This window comes from Peromyscus maniculatus, chromosome 5 (genome assembly GCF_049852395.1).
Source record: "Peromyscus maniculatus bairdii isolate BWxNUB_F1_BW_parent chromosome 5, HU_Pman_BW_mat_3.1, whole genome shotgun sequence".
NCBI lineage: Eukaryota > Metazoa > Chordata > Mammalia > Rodentia > Cricetidae > Peromyscus > Peromyscus maniculatus.
Window position 1 is genome coordinate 86031768 of NC_134856.1, and position 24633 is coordinate 86056400.

Below are 24633 nucleotides of genomic sequence, written 5' to 3' on the forward strand. Positions count from 1 at the left end.
TGGTTAGATTATGGTGCAACGGGGCTGGGGAAGCCTATGCAGCCACTCTATGCATTCATATTGAGTAATCTCAAAAAGCATTCCAAAGTGTAATTCTGTGTAAAATGGGGTTTGTTGTGGCATCTTGTACACGCACATAATGGATTTCAAGTGTATTCACCCTGTTACCCATTTTTGTCCCTCTCCCGATTCCTGTTTCTTTCTCTCTCCTTCCAGCTAGCTGCTCTTCTACTTTTGTGTTCAAAGACATGGTGTTTTTGTTTGTGAGTGTGAGAGAGTGAGAGGTATATTCACGTGTGTGTGCAGGTGCTCACACCTTAGCCATGCATGCAGAACCTAGAGGATGACACTGGGTTCCTTTCTGTATCATTCTCCACCTTATTGCCTGGAGACTGGGTCTCCCACTGAACTGGGAACCTGCTTCATTGGCTAGGCAGGCTGTCCAGCAAGCTCCTGAGAGCCTTCAGTCTCTGTCCCCACAACGCTGACATTACAGGGATGAAGAGCCATGTCCAGTTTTTTAAGAGATTCTGGAGATTCAAACTCAGGTCTTTATGGTTGTATGGTAAGTACTTACAACCCCAAGGCATTTCCCCAGCCCCATCAAAGATATTTAAATAAAAATAAACCATTTACTTGCTTTATGTGTATTAATGGTTTGCCTGCATGCATGTATGTACAATATATGTGTCTACTGACCTTGGAGGTCAGGAGAGAGCACTGGATCCTCTGGAACTGGAGTTAGAGAAGGCTGTGGGACACCAAATGGGTGCTGGGAATCAAACCAAACCTAGGTCTTCTGCTAAAGCAAGTGCTCTTAACCACCGAGCCATCTCTCCAGCTCCTCAGAGGTATTTTTAAAAAGGCAAAAATCAAAGTAAATGGCTATCCTTATGTATAATGGGGTATCCTTATATATAATGCATGAATGAATTTGTATATATATATATATATATATATATACACATACACACACAAATATGTGCATAAAGTAAAACAGGAGTGCACTAGTGTCTCAGGAAGCTTGTAGCCAGAGACTAACTCCAGTGCAGAAACTGAATGATTAGGAGACAAGAGTAAGAAACAGGCATCATTTAAAAATATGTATTTCCTTTAATTCTTTGTGATTTTATTCAAAACTTGTATTAAAAAAGCTACACGATATGAATGGAGAAAGTGACGGCCCTACCACAAACACATAACAACTGCTCAGGTTGGTCTCAGTACGAATGAAATGATGGCTCTCGTTCTGCTTGCTCTTGTGAGCATTGCCCCCCATACTTTCATTTTATTCAGCCGTACAGCACTGGTTAGATACCATCCATGAGTACCTGACAACTCATTCTTGCCATGCCATCTAGCATTCATTATTCCTAATACTTGTCAATATAAAGACACAGCTAAGAATAACAGCAGGTAATAGAAACAGGGAGATGCTGAAACCATTTGGTAGATAAGAAAAATGATTTATTGAAAGGTTGTGCAAGCCAGCAGCCATTTCTCCCATGGCAGCTGGAAGAGGCAGGAAGAACAATAGAGACTACATTCCTGTGGGAACTGAGATAAATACAGGCCATTCACCACTCCCATCTACCATCTTTCCAGACCTAATGTTGAGGAATAAATGCATTTCCCAGCATGCACTAGCAGTTCTCACAATACAGATTAGGGCTCAACCTTAGCTTTCTGAGCCTGTTCTGTGGGGGAGAAGCAGAGACGTTCAGGAGCAATGCCCATGAGTGGATTAGCACCTGACCATGTGTGGGAGGCTTTACACCCCTGAGGACTTTGTCAGGAATTCACCCCCAGATGCTTCCCCCTTTCTGGTTGGTTACACTGCTGAGATGGTGTACTAGTCTGTTTTTGCACATCGCTGGAGATTTCCCTTAAATTTTGATGCCTTTTATCTTTCATCAGCTCTCATTATGCAAAATCAAATATTCTTGCACAAAGATTTAAAAAGCTTGCTCCTGGGTCAGGAGACTTTCTTGCAGAGGCAGGGTTTAAAATGTTTTAGAAATGCACATATGCGTCATTACAGTTCCCACAGTAAGCAAATGACATTCTTAAGAAGCAACAGTGAAGCCATTTGTCAATAGAAGCCGGAAGCAATACTCACCCACGGTTGGATCTCCATCAGAAACCAAAACGATCAGAGAGACTGAGTCGGTGCTCAGCAATCCCAAGTTACTGGCTTCATTCAAAATGAAAATTGCTCGCAGGAGTGCCTCGTTGATATTTGTGCCTGTTAAAGTAACATAATGCACACACACACACACACACACACACACACACACACACACACACACACACACACACCACAACTTGGATTCAGGTTCAATCTGTCTACTAACTACTTATACATAATTTGCTCAATATTAAATTCACTTGATTGCTTTCTAAGTGACAAATTTCTCTATGTCTATCAAGATTTCACAGTGCACTAAATTATTTACTTTAGATTATTCCCTTAAAGATGAATAAGCCCTTTATGGTATCAGCCTGTCATCTTGTAAAGCAATAAACTTAACAATCTAAATGACCTTGCTCTGGAAGGTATTTACTTTTTACACACATATACTTACATTACATACATAATTAATAAGGAAGCCTAGAATGACTTCATAGTTAACAAGGAAGCCTAGAATTACCTCCTAAACTTTTTTTTTGATAAAATGACAGACTGTTTAAAGACATATTTGAGCTATATTGTGTTCTCTTCTTTCTCCACAAACAGTATTCATTTTTTAAATCAATAAATGTATTATTTAATGCAGACTACTGCAGACTGGGCAAATATCAGTTTGGTGGAGAATAACAATTTTTGGTTGTTGTTGTCGAAGACAAGGTTTTACTGTATAGTCCAAGTTCAAGGCTGGCCTTAAACTAACGGTTGCCCTGGGGGACACTGAACTTGCAATTCTTCTATGTCAGTCTCCTAAGTGCTAAGATTGGATGACCTATCCCAGCACTCATCAGGGACTATGATTCTCGAGTGAACCTAGACTGAACCTTCTGTAAGCTTCCCTGTAGACTTTAGACCAAACCCACTCACCTCCATTAGGCTGGATTCTCTCAATGTATCTCTTGGCATCTGCAATTTGTGTTTTAGTAGCTGGCACTAAGTCATTTCTCCAAGTTCGAACATTATGGTTGAAATCAACCACAGAGAATTGGTCCTCAGTTCTTAGGTCATCCAATATGGTCTTCATTGCCTCCACGGTCTATTTCAAAAGAGAGCCGAGAGAGGGCTCATCACATACACCTCAAGTCGAAGGAGGGAGATATTAGGAGTCCCGTCACTGCTCCGCCCATCCTCCAAGTGCTGAGTCCAGCTCAACTTAGTAAAGAAAACTTCTGTCAGTCACTGCAGCCCACACAGACCTGTCCCTTATGTTCTAAGCATGTCCTATTGGACTTTGGATACTCCAATTTCCTGTCTTCTAAATGCACTAGTTTGACTAGTTCTACTGTAAGATAAGCAATACGAATTTAGGCCTTCCCTTGGACTTTCTGTCACATAGTGGGTACTTCACAGATATTCGCTGAGTGAAGGAAGAAAGGAAGGAACAGTGAACGAGCATTTGTTTTAGAATGATGATGTTTAACTGGGGGCAACTGCTCCCTCAAGAAACAGAGGGCAATAGATGAAGTCACTGTGTGTGTGTGTGTGTGTGTGTGTGTGTGTGTGTGTATGTGTGTGTGTGTGTGTGTACATGTATGTGTGCATGTGGAGGCCAGAAGTGAACCTTGGGTGTCATTCCTCAGGTTTGTCATACCTTGGTTTTTGAGACAGGGTCTTTCGTTGGCCTTGCTTTTGCTGATTATGCTAGGTTGGCTGGCCTGTGAGACTCAAGAGCCTGTCTCCTGAGTGCTGGGATTATAAACACGTGCTACCATGCTCGATTTTTTTCACACGAATCTTGGAAATCAAACTGAGGTCATCATAGGTACACAGCAGAGATGTTAGCAATTAACCTATCCCTTCAGCCCTGGTGTAATTTTTAACTGTCACAACTGGTGTGGAGGTTGTACTACTGAGATCAGGTGGGCAGAGGCCAAAGGTGCTGTTCAACATTATGAAACGCGCAGGACAGCCTCCCACAGCAAAGAAAACCACGCCAGATATCAACAGCACATTCTTGGAGGACCTGTAGTGCAGTACAAGCCCAAGTGGGCAGGGATCATCCAAGACACCCACTTCTTTTGGTTTGTTACCGAGTAGCAAAAACTTAATGTGGACAAAAATAGCTTCCAAGGAAGGACTAGTTAGTTGATTGTTCAAATTAGTTGACTTAATGGGTAAATTAAGAAATTACCTTTGGGCGGTGGTGGCACACACCTTTAATCCTAGCACTCAGGAGACAGAAACAGATGGATCTCTGAGTTCAAGGCCAGCCTGGTCTACACCACAAGTTCCATTACAGCCAGGTCTACACAGAGAAGCCCAAAAAAACCCCAAACACAAGATAAAACAAACAAACAAAAACTCATTTGTTGTTTTGAATTTCCCCTATCCTATTATTATAGATAAGGTTACGTTGATCTCTGAACTAGAAGACATGAGACAGGATAACCACCCCCAGGAATGACAATGTAGATAAAAATGAGAGACTAAAGTCTGGGGAGATGGCTCTGTGGGTAAAGAGCTTGCTGTGAAGGTATGAAGTCTTGGGTTTGGATCACCAATACTCATATAAAAACCAGATGTGGTGGTGGAGATAGGCAGATCTTCAGGGACTCACTGGCCAGGCAGGTCTAGCCTAGAAGGGTAAGCCCTGAGTTAGGAGAGGAGACTCTGTTTCCAAAGGTAAAGTGGAGAGCAATGGAGGGAGATACCAAAAGTTCATCTCTGGCCTTCATGTGCACTGCATAGACACAGACACTCAAATGTATGTAACACATGCGCGCGCACACAAACACACACATTAGGCATGTGAGGATTTTAAAGTTACTTGTGACTAATGGCAATATACTAAAGCCAAACACCATGCTGAGATATGATCAGAGTGAGAAGACATTTTATAAGGAAGGGACTTTTCAAAAGGTGAATTTATAAACAGCAGGAAAGGGAAAAGCAGGAGGAAATATGGAGGAGAAAAGAGGTTTTTTTGTTTTTGTTTTTGTTTTTCTTACAAGGAAGCATCGATTTTGGTATAAGCCCATACAATAACCTCACAAAATTGGGAAGGACTGACACCCTCAGTCAGTGAGTACCAGTGAGTACAGTTTCTGAGTGTTAGCCCAAAGTCGGGAGTCAGAGGGAACACTGAATTACTGCATTATTAAAAGATAACCACAGAAGGTGAGCCACAGCCCTTACCTGTTTCATCTTTATTCCCCACATGGAGCCACTAACATCAATAACAAAAAGGATGTTTTTGGGAATTGGGTCCAGGTTCTCAGGAGCAAAGAAGTGCACAAAATATCCATTAAATACCTGAAAAACAAAACATATGTCTGAGTCAGAGGATGACCAGTGTTTGGAAGGTAGGGAACGGAGGCCGGAGACTACAGAGGAGGTGGAAGGTAGGGAACGGAGGCCGGAGACTACAGAGGAGGTGGAAGGTAGGGAACGGAGGCCGAAGACTACAGAGGAGGTGGAAGGTAGAGAACGGAGGCCGGAGGAGGTGGAAGGTAGAGAACGGAGGCCAGAGACTACAGAGGAGGTGGGAGGTAGAGAATGGAGGCCGGAGACTACAGAGGAGGTGGAACGGAGGCCGGAGACTACGGAGGAGGTGGGCTACAGGAAAGGAAGCACACGTCCCTGAAGACAAAAACAAGAAGACAGGTAGAGACTTGGCATGTGCCCATCTTCCTCTTCTGATGTTTCTCTCGTGCCTCTGTTCTGAGAGTCTAAGCCTCCTGGGTGCCGCTTTCCCTCCCCACTCTTTCATTCTGCCCCATTACGCTTCACCCAGTCCTTATCTCAAGCCTCTGTCCAGGCACTCTGCTCAGCGATGGTGAATCAGGTAGTCTCTGCCCTCACGGGTCTCATCCAGTGAGGATAGACAGCTAACACGTGTTTTCAGCACAGCATGCTAAGCGTTATGATTAGGAAGGAAGTCTCCAAAGAAACATCATCCACACGGGGCCCTGGGAGCTAAGTTTAACACAGCCTACCATTGTGGAACATTATGGAAGTTGGACTCGGTGAGGAGAACAAATGCCTGCTTGATGAGCAACTCTAATTGTTAACCTGATGAGATTTAGAGTGATCCAAGGAGAGAGTCTCAGAGGAATTGTCTATCTACATTGGGTTGGCCTGTGGGCATGCCTGCGTGTGGGGGGTTGTCTTAATTAAGTTAACTGTTGTGGGAAGAGCCAGCCCACTGTGGGCATCACTATTCCCTTGTCAGGGGGATTCTGAATTTCACAAGAGAAGAGTCGATTAGCTCAGCTCAAGCAAGTAAGCAAGTGAGCATGTAAGCATCCATTTCTCTCTGCTCTTAACTACAGATACGGCATGAATAGCAGCTTTAAGCTCTTGCCACTGTGACTTCCCTGTTATGATGGACAATAACTTGAAATTGAAAGCTGAATAGAAATAGACCTTCCTTTCTCCCCTAATTTTTTTTCTTTTGGTCAGGGTATATATTTTTTTTTTAATCAGAGTAATAGGAATGAAACCAGGACAGCATGCCACCATGCCCAGATTCTTCATGCAGGTTCTGGAAGTTGAACTCAGACCTTTATGCTTGCATGGCAAATACTTTAGCAACTCACCGATCTCTATAGATCCTTTTATTTGGTTGTTACGGCATAAAGGATAATTCTTGGATGCATATCAGAGAACTAGGATCCTAGTCTCTTCTCTGTATCCTGAACACTTTCCTTGACAACTAAAAGTGACTCACAAGCCAAGGAGTTTGTTCAACTGCAATGAGATTTTTGGCCTCAGCTTGATAGTTCTCCTGGAGCCAGTCAGCACTCACCTCAAGCTCTCCAGCCTTCTCTTCTCTGTTGACATCATACATCACCACCAGCTCTCCATCCACTGCAGTCTCAGTGCAATTGGGGCATTTTCTTTGCTGTGCTACTGTGGGCTTGAAGGAGACATGTGCCTGCAAAGGACAGGGACATCAGAAGCTGATCTTTGCTCCCAGATCCTGACAGGTGAGGGCTTGGCAGTTGCCCCTGATCATGCACGCAGGAGAACAGCATGCTGACAGCATCCAGTGGCCTAATACTTACAGAAATGACAGCAATGGTGCTATTGAGTGGAGCATCCAACAAACTGTGATGCTGTGTGCCAGGTACCAGGCCTTTGCAAAAGAGATTCAGAGAATGTTTCCCCAGATACCTTGGCAGGAATGGCTCCCAGCTCTGGAAAGAGTCTGTGTAAGTTCTGAGAGGACTCTGACCTTTTCATAGTTGCTTGTTATTGGCCATCAAGGCAAAGACAATTAAAATGAATATTCCTTGTGATTTATGAAAATTCTCTATGTGAAGGTTGTCTCTAACTACCGGTCAAGTCGATGACTTGGGGAAAATAGAGGTTCCAAAGTGGACAAAATGAAATTACATAACTAGAAGTGTTGCTTTGTTTTTTTTTTTTTTAAGTATTTATTTTATATTTATATTTAATAGGAAAGACACTCTAGCTTTTGGCCTCAGCTCAGAGCACTTTTTTTTTTTTTCACTGCCCAGAGCACAGGAGGAAAAGAGCCAGGACCCAGTGACCACTCAGATAGCTAGCAAAGTGCAATGCATCGTGTACCTTCTGCTGTCCTTTGGAGATGACTGGAACACCTTGGAAGTGGCCTTCAAATGTGTCAGGAACATGAAGAAATCTCATCCCTTGAGGTTCAACAATCCACACGTTCACCTAAAAGTGGGGAGAGAATGACAGAATGGAAAGTCTTTAGAGACCTTTAAAGCAGGAAGTAAAGTTGTGGTTGAGCCCTCTGATGCTTTTCCTCATCTCCCAGTCTCCCCAGCATGGTTCTATGGTCACTCTGGCAAGTTCCCTGGATAGGATTCATCTCACTGTAGAGGCTAACTCCTTTCTAGCAACTCAGTATCTATCTCCTTATGCCTCCAGGATTTATTTTCTCTGTGGTTTGAATGTGCAACTTAGTTTCTTTTCCTGTGGCTGTGATAAAATGTTCTAACAAGAGCAAAGTAAGGGAGCCAGGGTTTGTTTTGGCTCACAGTTCAAGGCCCAGTCCCTCATGGCAGGGGAGGGAAGGCATCAGGAATGTGCCTAAGCAGATCACATTACACCCAGTCGGGAAACAGAGAGGGATGAATGAATGCAAGCTGCTGCACTTCAATATGGCCCCATTTAACACGGTTCAGGATCCCCTGCTCAGGGCATGTCCCCACCCACAATTATGTCCTCCCACATCAGTTAATATCATCAAGATGATCCTCAGCAGGCATGTCTAGAGACCCTTCTCCCATGTGATTCTAGATTCTGTCAAGTTGACCATTAGCACCTCCCATCGGGACGTGACTTTAATCTGCCTCCCGAAGGTTCACATGCTGGAAACTTGGTCACTGGTGTGGCAATAGTTGAAGTGGGGGTGGGGCTCAGGCTGGAGATGGCTCAATAGGTGAAGAGCTTTCCCAGGCAAGCATGGAAATCTAAATTCTAATCCCCATTACTCAGGTCAAATCTGGGTGTGGCAGCATGTAACCTCAGCACTGGGAGATGGAGACAGGAGGGTGGGTCCTGGAGACTCACTGGCCAGATAATGAGCTCCAGGTTCAGGAAAAGACCCTGTCTCAGAAAAAAAAAAAATGTGGAAAGCAGTAAGAAGATACCTGAAGCTAACCTCTGACCTCTCCCTGCGCGCGCGCACACACACACACACACACACACACACACACACACACACACACAGGTGAGTACACCCATGAACACACTCAAACACCCCCTATACACCACCACCTGGCTAAGGATGGATACTTTATAGGCAAAGAAGTTTATTTCGCTTATGATTCTGATGAGTGCAAGACTCAAACCTCAGATTTACAGACAACAACGGAGAAGCTCAGGACACCTTCACCCTGAAGACTGGTTTTGTGGGTTCAGTGGTGCATTACTCAAACCCTGGAATCTGAATTTGAACTTATTTGGAAACAAGTCTTCAGAGATGTGACTAAGATAAAAGATCTTGAGGGGAAGACATCCTCTGCTACTTGGCTCTTCATCCAGTAAGGGGAAAGCAGAAGGAGATTTGAGATGCTCAGGGTAGGAGCAAATGTTAGAGTCGAAAGGCCCCAGGCCAAGACTGCCAGCACCCGGCAGATACCAGAAGCCAGAAACGGTATGTGTTCTGCACTCTCGGCTTGGAATTAAAATTTCACAAGGATCAGTCATCCTCCCCATCTGTGGACAATGCACTCTTCAGACTGTGAGAGAACAATTTTCTGCTGTTTTAGGTTACACTGTGTGTGATAATTTGTTACAGCAACCAGTACACTGATAAGCACCTGAGGAAAGCTCGCGTTGGAACCTGCAGAGAAGTGGTGGGGTTGACCGCAATCCCGAATCTTTTTAGTACACTACATTGCTTTTCAGAGCTAACGGGCATCAAACACCACGGATGGTGGTGGTAACAAAAACAAACCAGAGATCTGCGCTGTTGCTGACCCTATGAACCCAGGCTCACCTCCAAGTGCTTGGCCAGCCTCCCTGGCTGCAGATGAATCTTGTGCTCATAGGATCCCAGCTTCCTCCACTTCACTTCCTGGTAATGAAGTTCAAACTGCACCTTTGCTCCAGGGGGGATGCTCACTTCGGTGTTAAAGTTCTCCATATCAAGAGTTCTGCTCCTAGATGTGGGGGACCCCAACACAAGTGATCATACACGTGAAGGAGTGGCAAGACACACCATTTAGACAGAGTTCTCATCTTCATCCTGGTTGATCACACCTGCTCAGTTGTTCATGAACTTGGTACATCAGAGAAAAGGGCAAGTTGGGAATAAATTAAATCAAGCCAAGAATTTTAACCTCTCTCATCTGACCTATTTATTTACTTATTCATTCATTCATTCACTTATTTAGCTGCTCACTGGTTTGAGTGTCGTTGGCCAAAGGACCATTGATTGGGTACTGGATTTTGAGGGACTCAACAGGTATCATTTCTGATACAGCAGTTATGTAAGCTGACATCATTACCCTCAACTTTCAGATGATAGTGAGGCTTGTAGAGGGTGAGAAACTTACCCAAGATGCCTCACAACTAGTCAGTCAAAGAACCAGGACTCAGACACAAGCTTAGGTATCTCCAAAGGTGGGTGCTTATTCCCTACACTGCATTCTGAGAATTTTGTTCAGTTTGTTATATTTTAGGAGGTCTACAGAGGGACGAATATCAGTGTTTTATAGAACTGAATCTGTGTTTCCAATGGAAGCCCCCTCCCCATTTTTTTCTGCTTAAACACTTTGGACTTCCTCCCTTCCTTCCTTCCTCCCTTCCTCCCTTCCTCCCTTCCTCCCTTCCTCCCTCCCTCCCTCCCTCCCTCCTCTCTTTCTTTCTTTCTTTCTTTCTTTCTTTCTTTCTTTCTTTCTTTCTTTCTTTCTTTCTTTCTTTCTTTCTTTCTTTCTTTCTTTCTTTCACATCCTGGGTGCAGTTTCCCCTCCTTCCTCTTCTCCCAGCCCCTCCCTCTACCACCCTTCTGTCCCCCTATCCACTCCTCCTCCATTTCTATTCAGAAAATGGCAGGCTTCCCATGGTATCAAACATGGCTTATCAAGTTGTAGTGAGACTACCCACCTCTCCATGTATTAAGGCTAGGAAGGTGACCAGTATGAGGAGTAGGGTCCCCCAAACCAATAAAAGAGTCAGAGACAGCCCCGGCTCCCTCTGTTAGGAGATCCACAAGAAGACCAAGCTACACAACTGTAACATATAGGCAGAGGGCCTAGGTCAGTCCCATACAGGCTCCCTGGTTGTCAGTTCAGTCTCTGTGAGCTCCTGTGATATGAATCCAGGTTAGTGAATTCTGTGGGTTTCCTTGTAATGAAAATCACTATCAAATCCAGTATGATGGCTGCTTTTTAGGCACTTACTTAGAGTTTTAAGGAGGAAGCAGCAAGATTTTCCAGTGAAGTTGAACCCAGCATCAAGACTAACAATGAATGGTGTGTGTGTGTGTGTGTGTGTGTGTGTGTGTGTGTGTGTGTATTGGTGATAAGGTCTCACTGTGTAGCCCTGCCTAACTTGGAAGTCACTATGTAGACCAGGTTGGTCTTGAACTCACAGAGACCCATCTGCCTCTGGAGTTCTGGGATGAAAGATATATGCCCCTACACCTGAGTAAATGGCTTTTAAAATTAAATAATTAAGCTAGTGGAGGTAAGATTGTGCATAATTAGCCAATTTCATGACAGGGAAGGAGTATGGGGTACTCAGTAGTGGAAGAAAAAGCTGAATATGGCCAGCACAAACTTTCTAGGCAGAATACACTGACGGAAGTCATGTTGTACAAGGAGTGGCCTGGAAGTTAAGTTCTGGGTCCCCCAAGAAATATCTAGTACCCAGAAAAGATTCTGTTCCAAAGCCATTTGTGGAATGAAAGTGTATGGATAATAGGGTCCTAGTGATAGAGAGGCTGGAAGGAAATGGTGTGGTGGTGCATGACTGTAATCCTGGAGCTGGAATGCTGAGACAGAAGGATCCTGAGTGTGAGGCCAGGCTGGGATGCACACACAGAGCTGGCTTTAAGAAAACAACAACACAAGAAGGATGGCACCAAGATTTATGAAGGTCCAAGGATGATTGACACACAGTAGCACTAGAGATCTGTTCTCTGCTTGGATTTTTCTCTCTCCCTCCTACACATGGCTGAACTCTGTGTGTCTGGTTGGGCTCAGCTCAACTATTAGTCTTCTGCGAGCGTTTTATGGATCTCCCTACAGAAGTACACATTAAGTAGTCAGATCCCCCTAGGTGTATTAGCACCCGCCCACTATCCATGTGGTGGCCACTGCTTCCTTTCTGTGTGCTGTATGAGCCTGACAGTGCTTGTCTTTATGTTGCCTTTCATAGAAGTGGGTGCAGAGCTGACATCCAATGTACTCTGCTAATTAAAAAAAACACATGAATGAAATGAAGGGAACTTCTACTACAGGTAAGTTCTGTGGTGGAGAAGAGGAGACAAAGGAAAAGAAACAAGGCAGGATTTAGCAGAAGATGAGGTTTGTGGTATGAGGCGTAAAGTATATCCTGAAGAGTTAGTTCTTTTAACAATTTACACATTTTTTATGTGTGTGTATGTATGTATGTATGTTCATGTATATGAAGGTAAATGTGTTTGTATTCACTAGAGTTCATCCCCAGGTGTGTGTTTTAAAGATTTTTTTAAAAAGTTATGTGTATGTCTGGTGGGTATATATATATACAGGCATACAGATGCCTGTTGTATTCAGAAGAGGGCATCATATTCCCTGGACCTGGAGTTACAGGGAATTGTGATCCATTCAATGTGAGTGTTGAATCAAACTCAGGTCTCTAGAAGAGCAGTGTGTGCTCCCAACCTCTGAGTCATCCTCCAGCCCTTCAGTTAGTGTCCTTCAGTAAAGCCATCCACTCACTGTGTAGACCACACAAAGCCTTTCATTGGCTTAGATCTTGCCAACTAAGATAGGCTGGCTGACTAGTGAGCCACGGGGATCTATCTGCCTCTGCCTCCCTTCACTGGGATTACAAGTGTGTGTCATCACTTCATCTTTTTTATAGAGGTTCTAGGGGATTGAACTCAGGTTTTTGTGTTTGTAAGCCAAGACCTTTACAGACTACACTATTTCTTCCGGTCCCAAAGGCTGCTTTTTTTTTTTTTTCAGGTGGGTTATATATAAGATATAAAGGAGAAATACAATAGAATTTATGTTTTGCAATTAGTGCTTTAAATGCCATATCCCATAAAATAAATTAAAAATAAATTCCACGCCTTTCCTTTGGCTATGTTTTACTTTATGTGTGTTAGTGTTTTACCTGTGTGTGTGTGCATGTGCGTGCACCACATGTGTGTAGTGCCTGTGAAGGCCAGAAGAGGGAGTTGGGTCCCCTAGACCTGGAGTTTCTAATGGTTGTAATTAGTCATGTGGGTGCTGAGACTCTAACCTTGGTCCTCTGGAAAAGTAGCCAGTGTTCTTAACTACTGAGCCATCTCTCTAGGCCCCGTGTATATTTTGTAACAAGATCATGATTACTATATTCCTGTAGTTCATATCGCTGCACTTTTTTGGGGTGTAAGGTGTTTATTTACAGAACATCCATTATATAAAAACAACCTATGTAAAATTATCAAACCCCACTGACAGAGAGGTTTTTAGGGAAACAGACATTGAGACACCTAATTCTGTTATCATGCTAGGACTTGCATTTTTCTAGGCTCTGAAGCACTCTGGAGCCTGGTGTGCCCTGAGAGGAATGGGGCAGGAGAAAAACAGATAAGATGGCAAGCCCTGACCCTTAGTCCTTACCTCACCCATCCAGCCGTCTTGCCTTTGGCTCTTGCCTGTGAATAAAGAGCTCGGCCCACAGTTTTCTCTCTGATGGTGCTTGTAAATGTCATACCATTCACGGTCCTAGAACAGACAGAAATCAATAGTGGACCACGTTAGCAGTCTTAGGAACACTATCAAAGAACAAGCAATTGGTGAATGGAGGCAGTGATCACTTTGAATCTGCGGGAAACAAGAAGCGTGATCTTGTATAGACAGGACTTTCTGACTGTGATTTGAGAGAAGTTAAATTGGGTTCCAGCTCCCCAAATTTCTCTCATGTACTACTATGTGTTTAAGCTTTCCCATATCCAAATCATACTCTTTGGGTGAAGCATGGAGGTGTGGATATGTCCTTTGAATGTAAGAATTAGACATAGTCTGGTGTCCTACCAAAATTGGTAGATTGAATTCTCTTTCCCAGGGTAATGGTTTTAGAAAGTGGGGACTTTAGAAGGTATTTAGGTCATGAGAGAGGCATCCTCACAAGTGGGATGAATGCCATTATAAAAGAGAAGCCGAAGCTCTGGTCCCTTCCCACCATGTGAAGGCAGCTACAAGAAAACCACCTATGAACCGGAAAGTGAGATTGTATCAGACACTGAATTTGCCAGCACCTTGATCTTGGAATTTCCAGCCGCCTGAACTATGAAAATAATATTTTTGTGTGTGTTTTTTACACCCACCCATCCTGTAGTACTCAGTTTTGGCAGCACCAACCAATTAAGACAAGAGGGGATGCAGTCCTGGAAGGATAGAAAAGAATATGGAAAGATGGAGGAGAGCCTAGCTGAATCCTCCTAAATGTTTCTGTTTATCTCCTCCACATCTCCCTTGGGGATTCCTTGCTTTCTCTTTGTATTTGCCTCTATCCATCTGACTTAGTTGGCTTGTACTAAATTCTCCCCAGTAATGATGTTTGGAGGGATAGAATTCTATAATAGACTAACTTAATAGTCCTTAAATGGGATCATCTCCCTGAAGGAAACATTTAGAACTAGATGGGAAAGTTTCTGGTGGCCATGGTGACTGGGAAGTGCCACTGGCATTCATGAAAGTCATCAAAAATGCTAGAAATGCTATAATAGAAGGAATGACATCCCTATTTATCTATTATGTGTATAGTGTTCTGCCTGCATGTATGCCTGTACACCAGAAGAGGGCACCAGATCTCATTGCAGATGGTAGTCAGCCACCATGTGGTTGCTGGGAAAAGACCTCTGGAAGAACAGCCAGTGCTCTTAACCTCTGAGCCACCTCTCCAACCCTGCATTTGAGATCTTGAGTAAAGGTAGAAAAAATATTTTGGCTGATCCTAAGGTCTACATAACCCATTCTGTCTTCTCCAGTCTATAAATTCAACCCAAGTAAAGGCAGACCAAAATAAATTCACATTTCATGGTGTTGCCTTTTGTTACCCTAAGGAGGGAAAGAAGAAAGAAAATGAATGAATGAAAACTGAACCCCAAAACACCTAGAATAAATTCTAATTATGTAGTTTAATCATAATCATTTATTGAATTAGTTTAAAATGTAATTTATATTCATGGTGCCACACAGGAGCACTATAGAAAACTTCTCCCTCCCATTTACTTTCTAGAAAGAGCTAAGTGAAATTGTCCTAGAAGTCAGGCTTGGTGGTGCATACCATTAACCCCAGCACTTGGAAGCAGAGGGAGATGAGGGCAGGACAGGATTTATAGAGATACTCGATCAAAATATCTAAAATTTTAAGTTAATTCAAAAGATACCAATCTACATAATGCTTTTTTCACATATTTTAATATTTTTCCATTTTAGAAAGTATAGTGAACATAGGAAATGTTGAGAAGGCTCAGTGGGTAAAGGCACTTGTCACCAAGCCTGATGATCTGAGTTTGATTCTCAGTACGCACACAGTAGAAGGAGAGAGCTGACTTCCACAAATTGTCCTCTGACCTTCATGAATTTACTGAGGCATGGACATTCGTGAGTGCATGCGCGCACACACACACACAGTGAATAATAAAAACAACTTAAAAATTCAAAAACCAAAATATATAGTTAACATGAATCTACAGATTTTTTGTTTTGTTTGTTTTTCGAGACAGGATTTCTCTGTGTGGCTCTGTCCTCGAACTTGCTCTGTAGACCAACCTGGCCTTGAACTCACAGCAATCAGCCTGCTTCTGCCTCCTGAGTACTGGGACTAAAGGTGACTCTACAGATTTTATCATTCAAAACACTTGCTAGACAAAACACTTGCAAACTAAACCTTTTATTTTATTCATTGCCTTGGTGTATAAAAGGGAAAAAAACAAATGAGAAAAAAAATCTGAGGCTGTATGCAGAGCAATATACTGTGTTCCAGGCAGTCTAAGAGGGACATTGACCAATGAGAACACTGTAGGGATGTCCACATGGATGTCCACATGACTGACCCCCATTCCAATTACCTTCAGGAACATTATTTAGCTTTAACATGCAAAGGCTCCAAATGGATAATGGGCTCAGCTATGAATGGTAGCAGAATAGTTAACTTCTTTTATTAAGAAAAATTTCAAAATCATTAAAGTATCAAGAGAACAGTGTAAGAGGCCACTATGAAAGCTATTCATTATGAATATCGAGCCAGGCTTAGTTCATCTGTACTCAATTGCTTCCCACCTCAATTACTTGGAAGCCAGTCTCTAACCTCATATCATTTCACCCATGAGCACTTCAACATCTACTTTGTAGTAGAGCTTTAAACCTTCTATGTGAGTAACAGAGCCATTGGGTAGAAAATGGGAACATTGTAAATGAAGCATGAGAAATAATTCTAGCAGAGCTGTCAACCATGAGCTGATTGCCACAAGAAAGCAGTGAGTTAATGATTAAGGAAAAAGTCAAGTCTAGCCTTTATAACCCACTCATTAGAGATGTCATGGAGAAATCCAAACACGGGACATGAGACTGGGTTTAATGACTGGTTCTCAACTCCTTCCTCCCAAAGAAATGTGTGGCACACAGTGCTGACTTACTACAAATACACTCATGTGGTATCCTATAAGATTTACGTCTTTCTCTCTCTCAAAGAACTCACATGTAAATATGAGTAAGCAGAACGTGGCTACCGTAGTAGAGGCTTACGTCTGCTTCAGTGTGTTACAGAGGCGTGGTGGGGGTTGGAGAGACGGCTCTATCAGTAAAGTACTTGCTGTGCAACTATGAGTTCGATCCTCAGCACCTACATAAAGACTGGGCATGGTGACCCAGGCTTGTGATCCCAGCACTAGTGACACAAAAACCAGTGGATCCCTGGAGCTCTCTGGTCAGCTAGGCTAGCCTTCTTGGTGAGTTCCATGCCAATGAGTCTTGTCTTATACCCAAGGTTGACCTCTCCCCACCACACATGAACATGCATGTGCAACTTCACACACACACACACACACACACACACACACGCACACGCACACGCACACGCACACGCACACACACACACCATCTCATAGTGACACAAAGTAGAACCACCAGAGCAGTGCACCCTTAAGATTCATTTTAGCAGGAGGGCTTTTGATGCCAAGACACAGGAGCATCCAATCCCATTCTATACAGGAGTTACTCACATGGTGAAGTTGGTGATAAAGGCTCCTTTGGGGATTTGAACATCGAACACGACAGTTTGGGGTTGTGGGGAATTATTCACCAGTTTGCTCTGGATGATAGTGGTGGCCATCCGAGAAGTAATAGTCGACTGGACTTTGTAGCTATAAAGAGTTACTTGATCAACATCACCCTGAAATTGGCAAAAATGTATAACTGTAGTAACAAAATACCCACATGGAATGCACTATGTATATGATGTTTCCAATTGGTCTATTTTACTTGTTATGAACAATTCTAGGGTAGGCATTGTTAAGCAATCTTCTAACTCCTTGAAATAACCCACAAAGATATGGGTCATTGCTATGATGTCTCCTTTCTCTTCTTCTCCCACCTCTTGCTCCCTCTCTTTTCCCTCTCTTCTTCCTTTCATGCTTCTTTTCCTTCTTTTTAGAATCTGAGTAGGAAATGGATGTGGGAAGCAAGATGGACTGAAAGAGTTCAGGAAATAATTTCTCATAGAGCTGCTACTAGGGAGAGGAGATGGGATGGCAGGATCAAGAGAAGACCCTAGCTCTGTCTTCAGAGTGAAATGCAAGCAGGGGTGCTGTGGAGTGAACTGTATATGCAACCCCCAAACTCCGTATTGCTACCTATTTCTTTCAGTATCATCCATTATTATTACACTTCAGCCCTTGCTTCTTTTCCTGTATTAAAACAAGCTAAGTGAACGCTCAGGCTGCACATCATCAACAGAACTGTCCAGGACATTTTGATTCAATTATTTGTTAAATAATACCTTGGGCCTTCTTTTCTCTCCTCTATGGTTGAAGGTAGCCCCACTTTAAGAAAACAAAATGAAACAGCGATGATCGCAGACCAGGTATAAAAAATACCTCCTTTAGGATATTCCTAAGAGCTACAAGTTCCTTCAGATCTGTGACAATGTGTGACCTGTTAGATTTTGCTTTTTCTTCTCCCAAGATTTGCTTACTTCACCATTAGGTTCCATCCCTCAGATTTTGTTCTCCAAGATTAATGCTTCCAACTAGTTAGCCTCCAAGCCTATCTCAAGCTAAGATAAAATCCAGGGCAATTTATTTACCCTTCCCTCTGCTTCATGCGGAAGTTCTCAGTTCAGAACAGGAAGCCAACACAGACCACTTCTTGGGTGTTCTCTTGTGACAGGAAGGTCCACTCTGAACCTTTTGGTAACTTGAGTCACACTGTCTGAGAGCGGCTTTCTATGGCCACTCTTTGACTTGCTACAGTTACCAGGCATCATCGTTTTAAATCAAAGCTATTAAGTCTGGATTAAATCCATATTGTTGGGTGGAATCTATATCATTAGTAAAACATGAGAAGATGGGAAAGGCATTTCAGCCCTCAGTGGCCTCTGCCCTGCCTGCCAGCACTATGCTCTTCAGAGCTGAGCTTCAGAAGGACTTTCAGAGTTGAGCAAGGCAAAGTTTCAAAAGTCAGGTCAATACTTCCAGTGACGGAGACAAAGGAGACACCTGGATTGATTTCCAGGTAATAATTAACAGGAAAATCGCTCACACACCAATCCATGACACAACCGAAGCCAACTTACCGTCTCCTCCCCTGATTCTTCAGGAAGGCTTCTCTGTGGAAGGAAGTCAGAGAGACAGTCATTCTTCAGCCACTTGAGGCTTACTACCTCAAGGCAAAAATCCTATGTTCTCAATTATGTTCCTTCCATACCATGGGATAAGTCATTTATTGGCGTCAAAACATAAATATGGAGCATTATGGAAAAGGATTTTTCCATCTGTGAGTTTCTCTGAACAAGTTTCTCAGCCACTGTTTTTTTCGTTGGGATGTATCTTGCTCTACGATAGAATATTATTAAAGCTTTCAGGTCAAAGCTTTGGGAGAACTTTCTCCATGAAATTTTCTGATCCTCAAGTTAGTTTCCTTTACTGTTTCCATAGCAGAATGCACTTTCCCTGTAGAGTGCTTACCTTGATCATAATGATCCGGCTGCCTTACATGGGGAACAGTTTAAGGTCTGCCTCTTCCTTTTAGACTAAGCTGCATGAGAGCAGGGACTTAAATGTACTTCCTACATGGTTATCCCTGGAGCCACACACGTGGAAGGTACATTACAAATTCTATGCTCTTAATCACCTACTGTGTTAGAAGATTAGCTACATGAGTACGGGTCCTGTGAGCATGGACAAAGGACTCCCCTTATCTTTGAAAGGTAAGCATCTTAAGAGCTATGGGCAAACTTTAATGTCTGAGGGATTAGAAAATAAGTCTATTGTTACATGTGAGCTAATTTTGGGTGGGTTGCTATTTTAGTAGATGCTGTGTGACACGGGCCAAGAATTGTCTTTGGGGTTTTTTGTTTCTTTATTTGTCTTTGGGACACTCTATAGTCCAAGCTGTCCTGGAGCTTGCCATGTATGTAGCTCAAGCTAGCCTCAACTTTGTAGCAACCCTCCCGCCTCAGCCTCTAGAGCACTGTGGTTATATGCCCCACCATACCTAACTCTTTTAGACATTTTAACACAATGTTTAACGACTAAGTTTTCTCTCCAGAGGCTACATAAAAACCCTGACACAAAGCCCTGACTATTGGGTTTTTGAATATTATTGATCTATAAAAGCTGGACTTTAGAAAGTCAAACATTCATACAACAAGGCCAGTCGTCTCGCAGCTTAGTGTTATTTCTCAGTATGTGGGCTCTGTGGTGGGAGAAGCCCAAGCCTTGTTGGCATGGTAAAGCACCCCTCCCCACAATTTAGGAGATTTTCTGTGTCTCCTCAGCAGCTTCCAGGATGTGACCTTAAGCATGTCTAGTTCTCTGGACCAAAATGCTCTCCCTTTGACTAAATGGCCAGAGGAAGGAGAATGTGTGGCTTTACTGTCTCCTTTATAGGTAGAAATTTCGGGAAAATAATGTAAAAATCTCTTTGTACATCACCCTGACAATATTCCACAAGAGTGTAGGAATACTGGCCTATTCTCTGTTAGAAAAAAAAATTATTGAAACAATCGAGTCATGTTTTACCTCCTCTCCAGTCATGATCTCTTTCACCTGTTTTTGCCATTTAGAGTTTACTATACCTGGTATCTTCTTCCATTCTCTACAACGGGGAATTTGTTTGGGGCCAGCTCCACAGGACCGTCGTATTCTGCAAACTTAAAAGATAGTTGAGGTTGTTCAATTTCTTTTAAAAATCATCTACAGGCAAAGAGGCAGCCTACATTCGTTGTATTTTTAATATATTAATTTCTTCAATATGTATATTTGCTAGCTAGGTCTCAGAAATAAGTAAATGGAAATGAACTATTTCGAATTCATGTGAGTGTGCCTGAAGAAGGTAGACAGACATGTAATCTAATGACAAAAGTTCCTGGAAAAGCAGCTGGATGGAGTAACGGGGCCTTATTCATGTAGGACTAGACAGACATAGGTATGAAAAGAAGGCTGGTTGGAAATTACTGAAAAAGCACAAACATGTCTGGGTGTTTTAGCTTTAGTCTGAGATTTCTGACACATTTTTGTGGCTTTCAGAGTGTTGGAAAATATGATAGTTTCTAAGTAGAGCGATTTTCTCCTCCTGAAAACACACTGTTTTTTCCTCTGTCATTTTTATGTGCAATCCACTCCTTGGGATTTTCTAGAATAATCCTGTAACACATTGTTCTCTGCCGGCACAGAAGTAGTGCTTGAGTGGTATTCAGAATGACTCAGTTCAAGGTTTATTCCACACTGGGATGGCAGGAGGTCCCAAGTGGAGACCTGAAAGCCACGGGCATCATCCCTGCATTTTTCCACTTCTACTATCAGAATATTTAAAGGGTCCATTTTACAAAATAATCATTTGCTCAGGCATAAAAGACAATGATGCTGTGAGAATGACTGAGCCCAAGAGTAGCAGCAATATTTCTATATAACAATGCCAGCAACCACTAAGTAGTTCCAGTTCACGGCCTATGCCTGGCAGTTTACAGACATCTCTTCATTCTCATGGCAACCCTTTGCCATAGGTCTGTTCTTACACACATTTTTATATAAAAAGTGGGCAACTCTGCTCCATATATGCTACACCGGAATATCTGACCACTGAACTTGAATTAAATTTCATGTAAAAACCTCATAATGTCTTAAGAGGTCAATACATCTCATAATTATAACATGCTGTCTGATGAATGTTTTCCTAAGTTTCTGCTCTATACAGAACAAGGTCATTGAATAGAAAGAGCATTCAGCTATTTGCAGCCCCTTTGTTTAGGCCAATAGCTAGGAGACCCACAGAAGTACTTACTTCAGAGTACCCATTTATGGGTATTTCAAAGGTTTGTCCTTCCAAAAGGAAAAGCCAGATGAGAACACATGTGAGTCGCTGCATTTTGCTGGACAACTGTGCCACGCTCTCCAGAGCAGAAGGTCTGGGTGAATCCCCCTCCTACTGAACAGCAGCTTGGTTCTGTCGAGGAGAGCAGTTGATCTGTCGAGGAGAGCAGTTCGTTTTTAAAAGAAGAAAAAAGCACTCTAACTTTGCTCAAATTCAGGACAAATATTTGATCTGGAGTCAAACTTGAGCTATGGGGGAGGAAGGGACAGGGGGGTTATTCAAACAGCAAAGCCAGGAGCATTTCCTGGACTGTAGGGGTGAGTCAGGGTCAGACCCAGGGTTCGATGATTGTGCACCCCCACTCTTGATTTTGTTGATTTTAATTTGTCTTAAAGTTAGAGAGACTTGAAGATAATTATCACCCTCTTTAAAGGTTCAAATAAGTAACTACATTAAGGAATAAACCCGGAAAGAAGAGCTAAACCAACAATGTCTGGAGATAAAATTATTTCATTTAAATGAGAGCAGGAGGGCTGGAGAGATGGCTCAGTGGTCAAGAGCACTTGGTGTTCTTGCAGAGGACCCAGGTTCTATTCCCAGCACATGTGTGGTGGTGTACATATACACAAGCAGACAAAATACTCAGACACATAAAATAAATAAATCTAAAAATATTAAAAGAGAGCAAGAGGCATTTGGGAAATGTAAGAGAAGAAATATAGCGATTTTCTGAGGAGAGAATTCATGCTTCCTGTTTCCTCCATGTCACTTTGATAACTGAGTACTTGCTACATATAAAGATCAGGGGAAGGATGCAGGGGACCAGGGCTCACTCTTCGGTGAATATGCTCATACACTGAGTGTCCCCTCTTGCTGCCCCTCATCTCCGTTAGCATAGTGGTTCCATCATTCTGGTGAGTCATGCAGTGAAAATACAAACCATGAATTATAAAATTGTTACTATGCTATTACAACACCAATACAAATTTCTGGAAAATGATTTAAAGAGAAAATTGTGTGAATAATATATATCTATGAAAGACGGACAACAAGCACATTGACAAAGGGGAAACGCTAAGCAAATAGCTAAGACAATTAATAAATTAGTTCATACATTGTAAACATCAATGGAGACTTCATTATGTGTACTGGGTACCAAATATGTAAAAGAAAGCATGGGAATCGTCTTGGACTCTCTCACTGCAGTAGTGGAGGAGGATGAAAGATATACTAGAATGAGGGACAAACCAGAAGGTCATGCCCAATGCAAGGATGGGAACCACTGACCTGGAGAAGTGCAGTCCCCCCACAGAGAAAGTGGGGCTTTGTCAGCTGAGTCTATGAAGATGAGAGTGACTGCTCCAGGCTCACTTGGGGCATGCTCACTGAGGGAGCAGGATGAGCATGATACAGAAAGTGGAAATATATCAATGTGGCAGGAGATGGAGGGAAAGGAGAGGAAGCAGGCCGATGAGACCACATGCATGGGGCCAGAGAAGCCTGAGTTCTGTGCTCCAGGCAGAGAGAACTCAATGGGTTAGAAGGGGAGATGATGGTACCCCCATTTTATAAAGATCACTTTGGGTGTGGCTCAGATGATGAAATTCGCAAGACATGAATTCAAGGACCTACTTCAGAGACTGACTGTTGTTGAGCTAGCATGAGGTCCTAAGCCAAGGCAAAGGCAGTGGGGGTAGCTTGAGATGATGGGTTGGTTCATGCAATATTCACAGAAAATTCTAGATATAATGTGAAATGAAGGTATGTGCTAATTATTGCCAACTAATGAAATCACTGTGCTGACTAATGAGGCCATGTGTTGACAGCTGAAAAACTTACATAGATGGACAAAAAAACCAAGGCATCCTGGTGACTATAGCGTTGTCCATGTGGTGGGCTTTTGCCCACCTTATGCTTTTTTCTTTACAATAGTAGTTTAGAGTCTGTCTTCCTAGGTCATATCCACTTTAACTACTTGCTCATTGTGGGATAAGCACCATTTCCCATTGTTATAGACTGAATTGTGTCCCTCTCAAATTCATATGTCTTCACCCCTACTACAGATGTGTTTAGAGTAAAGAAGCAATTAGGATTAAATGAGGTCAGAAGGGTGATGACCCCAATCCAGTAGGAATAGAGTCCTTATTAGTCTCCCTCTGAAGACTCAACAAGAAGATATCAACAGCAACGCACAGATCAAGAAGATGCCCTTGTGGAAATCAATTGAATGGTATCTTGAACTTAGATATCCATCCTTCAGAACTTTAAGAAGTAAATTTTTATTATTCAGTCTGCTCAGCTCATAGTGTTTTTAATTAGAGTAGCTTGAGCTAGGACATTAACCGACTTTGTTTCACGGCTTTTTAGAGCATTAACTATGATCACGTGTTTAGAATACTTGCACTGGGGTTGGAGAGGTGCTCACTCAGTGGCTAAGAGCACGTTGGAGCTCTTTCAGAGGACCCAGGTTGATTCCTCATACCCACAGCAAGCTGCTCACAACCAGTTTTAGTGGGATCCAACACCGCTGGCCTCTGTGGACATCTGCACTCACTTGCACATGCACATGCACATGCCCCACACATAATTAAAATTAATAAGAATAAATAAATAAAAATCTTGACAAATGCTAAATGCTCAATAAATAACATTATAAATTATTTTACTAAAAAGGAATGTAGATTTTGGTGTGAAAACATTTGGACACACAAAAATAAAGCTTAGTAATCATTATCTCTTCTTAGGCATAAAACTACTTCTGTGTTTTAGATTTGTGAGAGTAAACCTTAGCTTAGTGTCTGGCAGTCTATTTCCCTGCATATTGTAGAGAGCAAATAAAGGTTTGTTTAATTTATTTTTTCATCATAGATTACTTTGTTATATTGCTACTCTTCTTTCTTTTTAGTTTCTTCTAAACAGGTAAATTATCCATATATATTTCATATCACTTTGATTTTGCACATTGATTAGCATAGGATATTATTCCCTCACTATTGAACAGGGAGACCTGTACACTGACATTTTTTGTATCGTCCAAACCTAATGGAATTTTATTTTCCTTGTCACAAAATATAGACCCTTAGATGCAGGTTATAATTAAGCAACTCATGCTCTGAGGAGAATTATTATTATTATTTTAAAAATATTTTATTTTATGATTAATTTAATTTTACCTATCGGCCACAGATTCCCCTGTCCTCCCTCCTCCCACCTCCCAGCCTTCCCCTCAATCCACCCCCCCCCATTCCCACCTCTTCCAAGGCAAGGTCTCCCCTG

The 24633-nt window shown here is 42.5% G+C and overlaps 1 protein-coding gene across 1 annotated transcript in view; it reads right to left on the reverse strand.

The window, feature by feature from the left end:
• The window catches only part of Itih2 (inter-alpha-trypsin inhibitor heavy chain 2), a 37450-nt gene extending 15873 nt beyond the window's left edge, over nt 1-21577 (reverse strand). Inside the window, exons 1-11 of the mRNA XM_042278151.2 lie at nt 21328-21577; nt 20123-20197; nt 18620-18652; nt 17049-17218; nt 13441-13545; nt 9621-9783; nt 7721-7828; nt 6936-7064; nt 5324-5440; nt 3056-3224; nt 2120-2245 (exon numbers count right to left, since the gene is read on the reverse strand). Of these exons, the coding sequence (XP_042134085.2) occupies nt 2120-2245; nt 3056-3224; nt 5324-5440; nt 6936-7064; nt 7721-7828; nt 9621-9783; nt 13441-13545; nt 17049-17218; nt 18620-18652; nt 20123-20197; nt 21328-21411 (1279 nt within the window). The 5' untranslated portion in view covers nt 21412-21577. The remainder of the gene's footprint in view (nt 1-2119; nt 2246-3055; nt 3225-5323; nt 5441-6935; nt 7065-7720; nt 7829-9620; nt 9784-13440; nt 13546-17048; nt 17219-18619; nt 18653-20122; nt 20198-21327) is intronic.
• Between the last annotated feature and the right edge of the window lie 3056 nt (nt 21578-24633).